This window comes from Brachyhypopomus gauderio, chromosome 15 (genome assembly GCF_052324685.1).
Source record: "Brachyhypopomus gauderio isolate BG-103 chromosome 15, BGAUD_0.2, whole genome shotgun sequence".
NCBI classification, from domain to species: Eukaryota; Metazoa; Chordata; class Actinopteri; order Gymnotiformes; family Hypopomidae; genus Brachyhypopomus; species Brachyhypopomus gauderio.
Window position 1 is genome coordinate 13,611,610 of NC_135225.1, and position 3,151 is coordinate 13,614,760.

The 3,151-nt window shown below is 40.6% G+C and overlaps 1 protein-coding gene across 1 annotated transcript in view; it reads right to left on the reverse strand.

Annotated features, from left to right (window-relative positions):
* foxi2 (forkhead box I2) overlaps positions 1–2,849 on the reverse strand; it is a 2,937-nt gene extending 88 nt beyond the window's left edge. Inside the window, exons 1-2 of the mRNA XM_076974716.1 lie at positions 2,125–2,849; positions 1–1,826 (exon numbers count right to left, since the gene is read on the reverse strand). The exon at positions 1–1,826 is cut by the window's left edge and continues 88 nt beyond it. Of these exons, the coding sequence (XP_076830831.1) occupies positions 1,267–1,826; positions 2,125–2,707 (1,143 nt within the window). The 5' untranslated portion in view covers positions 2,708–2,849 and the 3' untranslated portion in view covers positions 1–1,266. The remainder of the gene's footprint in view (positions 1,827–2,124) is intronic.
* Between the last annotated feature and the right edge of the window lie 302 nt (positions 2,850–3,151).

The window sequence follows — 3,151 nt, forward strand, 5'->3', positions numbered from 1 at the left end:
TGGATTAGGACAATATAATTTAACTGTGTTACTTGAAATGGTGTAATTGTAATCTATACTATATCACTGCTATTTAATAAACTAGCCATTTAATTGTAGTTAAATTGTTTATAATTGTAATTATAATAATAATTTTAATTCTCCAGTTCTCATCGAGCATTCAAACAGACAATGACAGAGGTATCTGTGCAAGACATCTCCTGATCAATACACATCTCAAAACACATTAAACTGCATAAACCTGATACAGGAGACAGTAAATTGTTTATATTCAAAATTAATATTTCTCAGAAATGTTTCTTGCATTCCAAAGCCAAATGTGTGTAATGTGTGTAATGGCTATGACTCCTATGGTATCTGGAATGATATCCCTAAATGCCAATACTGATGTCAGAATCTTTTAGCTGTGAGTGATGCCACTTATTTACTAATTATGATATTCTGTTTTGGGGACATTGATATTTATACATATCTAAACAAGTCTGAGATTTTGTAGCTATAATGAGAAGATAAAACATCTAAAAATCAGTACAAAAAAAGCTCCAGAAGGTGATAGAAAACTATATAAGCAAACACAAGAAAAAGAATACAATACAATGAGTTCTGAGGGTTAAGAGAACATATTTTTAATCTGTAGTTTTCTTCAAAACTGGGGAAATATCTGCAGCTAATTTGTTGAGGTTTAATAAAGTCTGACAAATAATCCTGAAGGATGGGTGAGTTGGTGCCATTCAGTATCTAATGTGGAAGTACTCTGGTCTTTCTCATTTATTTATAATCACATAGAAATATATACATATAACATCATTTAAAAGTATGTAAAAGTATTTAATTTAATATAAATAGGTTAAAAAACGATATAATTTACAAATAAACAACAAAAAAACAAACAAAATTAAAGCCAGTGGCAGTAAAGACGAGGGCAAAACTGATTTTTTAAACTCCTTAGTTTACCATAGATTTTCAGACTTTCAGGACTGTTATATAAACTATCATTGTCCTGTAATAAAATGAACTGTTATTGTAAACCAGAATGTTTTGACTCAAATGTCAAGGGCACGTGAATCCAAAATACACTTGCGTTTCATGGGTCCATACTTTCAATTAGTTGATTACAGATAACGGTTACACAGGTTGGCATATATGTCAACATTTTTAACTTCAGTGGCAATGACCTTAATAGTTAATAAAAATAATAAAAAACAGAGTCTTTATGCTTATGATTTATCCTATGATCCAGAAGGTTTCATGAAGTTTGCAAGTTTATTATAACTCCGTGCCCTCGCGCGGGTATATAAGACTGTTCACGCTGAAACTGTTGTAGAAGTGTCCGTTGAACTGAGCGTTCTGGCCACCACCAAATGAATTATAATATACACCTCGGTTGACGTGCATGCCCTCTGTGTGTTCATTTGGTCCCCCGGTGTCTTGCGCTGGGCTAGAATGGTACGGGCTCAAGGCGTTTATGTTTCGACTTGTGATCTCGTTGACCAGTCCAAGAGACCCCTGTCTACCCACAGGGCCTGGTGAGGAACTTAAACTGGACATACTGCTGAAGAAGTTGTTGAAGCAAGGTGCGGGCGCAAGGCTCGCTGGCGACGCACCTTTCCGGCTCTCGTTTGCGGCGTCTGATTCTGGAGATATAGAGCCGCCCAGGTGCGGACTGTCGGAGGACTTAGTACCTGTAAGTGGTCGACCATCCTCGGGTTTGGTGCTGACAGAGACTCCAGCGCTAGAATCTGACCTACGCTTTCTTTTTCTACGGAAGTTTCCGTTGTCGAACATTTTTTCACAGTTTGGGTCCAAAGTCCAGTAATTTCCTTTTCCTTTGGAAAAAAGTCATAATTATAATCACATAACCACATAAAACCACATAAAAGTTCGAATGCATCCATGGACATGGCTCAAACCGAACCAAAACGATGTAACCTATAAACATTTCGGTTTAAACAATATGCGCTATAGATAGGGTATGCATATGTTATACATAAATGACAACAGTGAAACGTACTAGTATTACGTATTATTAGTAGTATTATTAGATGTAATGTGAAAAACTAGTTTCGAACAGGTTTGAAAGTGCACTAGTTTGAAGAAGAGCACCACAACAGTGCTGTCACTCACCCGGGTCGTCCTCGTCCCGTGGCACCTTCTTGAAACAGTCATTGAGGGAGAGGTTGTGTCTGATGGAGTTTTGCCACCCGGCCTTGCTCTTCTTATAAAACGGGAAGTTATCCGCCACATACTGATAAATCTGACTTAACGTCAGCTTCTTCTCGTGTGCGTTTTGTATCGCCATGGCTATTAGTGCCGAGTACGAATAAGGTGGGCGCACGAGTTTTAAAAGTTCCTCCTGGCTCGCTATAGAGAGCCAGCCGAGGTCCGGAGGAGCGAACCCGGGCGAGTTGGGAAGGTACTGCCTCTGTGAGCCGTAGGATGGCGGGATGAACGAGTTGTTGTTTCCGTGTAGGTACGACGAAGAGGAATTCACTCCTGGGCCATTAAGCCATATATATGGGTTTGGCGCTGGCGCGTAATCACCAAGGCCATAACCCGCTGGTCTCTGAGCAGCTGGTAGACTTTGTTGGTGGTAAACAAAGTTGTCGCAGTACACGGCCATGTCCGTCGACTCGTGCGCACTCTTGGGCTGGAGAGGACTCGCGCCAGGATGTGTAGTGTGGTGTATCTGCGCGTCGATGGAGTTCATATCTCCCGTCCCAACACCGGGCAAATCCAACACCGGCGAAAACACGCTTAGGGAAAATGCAAACCGTGTAGAATGCTTTCTACCTGTATCTTTTCCTCACGCGAAAGCAATGCAAAAGCAACAAGTGTCCCAGTATTTTGTGGAAGAGCTGTACTGTCTTATACCGGTATAGTGTGCCGAAGGCGTTGTTTACCGGGATACCTCAACTCTGGCAGCCAATTGGAATCTCAATCAGTTTCACGGGGGGCGTGGCCATCCCTCGAGGACCTTGGAAAGATTGCAAAATTCATTCCTAAGCAGCGTGGAAGATGAAGCTAAGGCTTAGGAGATCAAACACCTCTGATAATAGAAGTGATGCATTTAACACTAAAACACGTAATACAAATGTATCTAGTAAGCAAAAATTCTTCCCTTATCGCTTAGCCATAACTCGCCTTAGAGAAT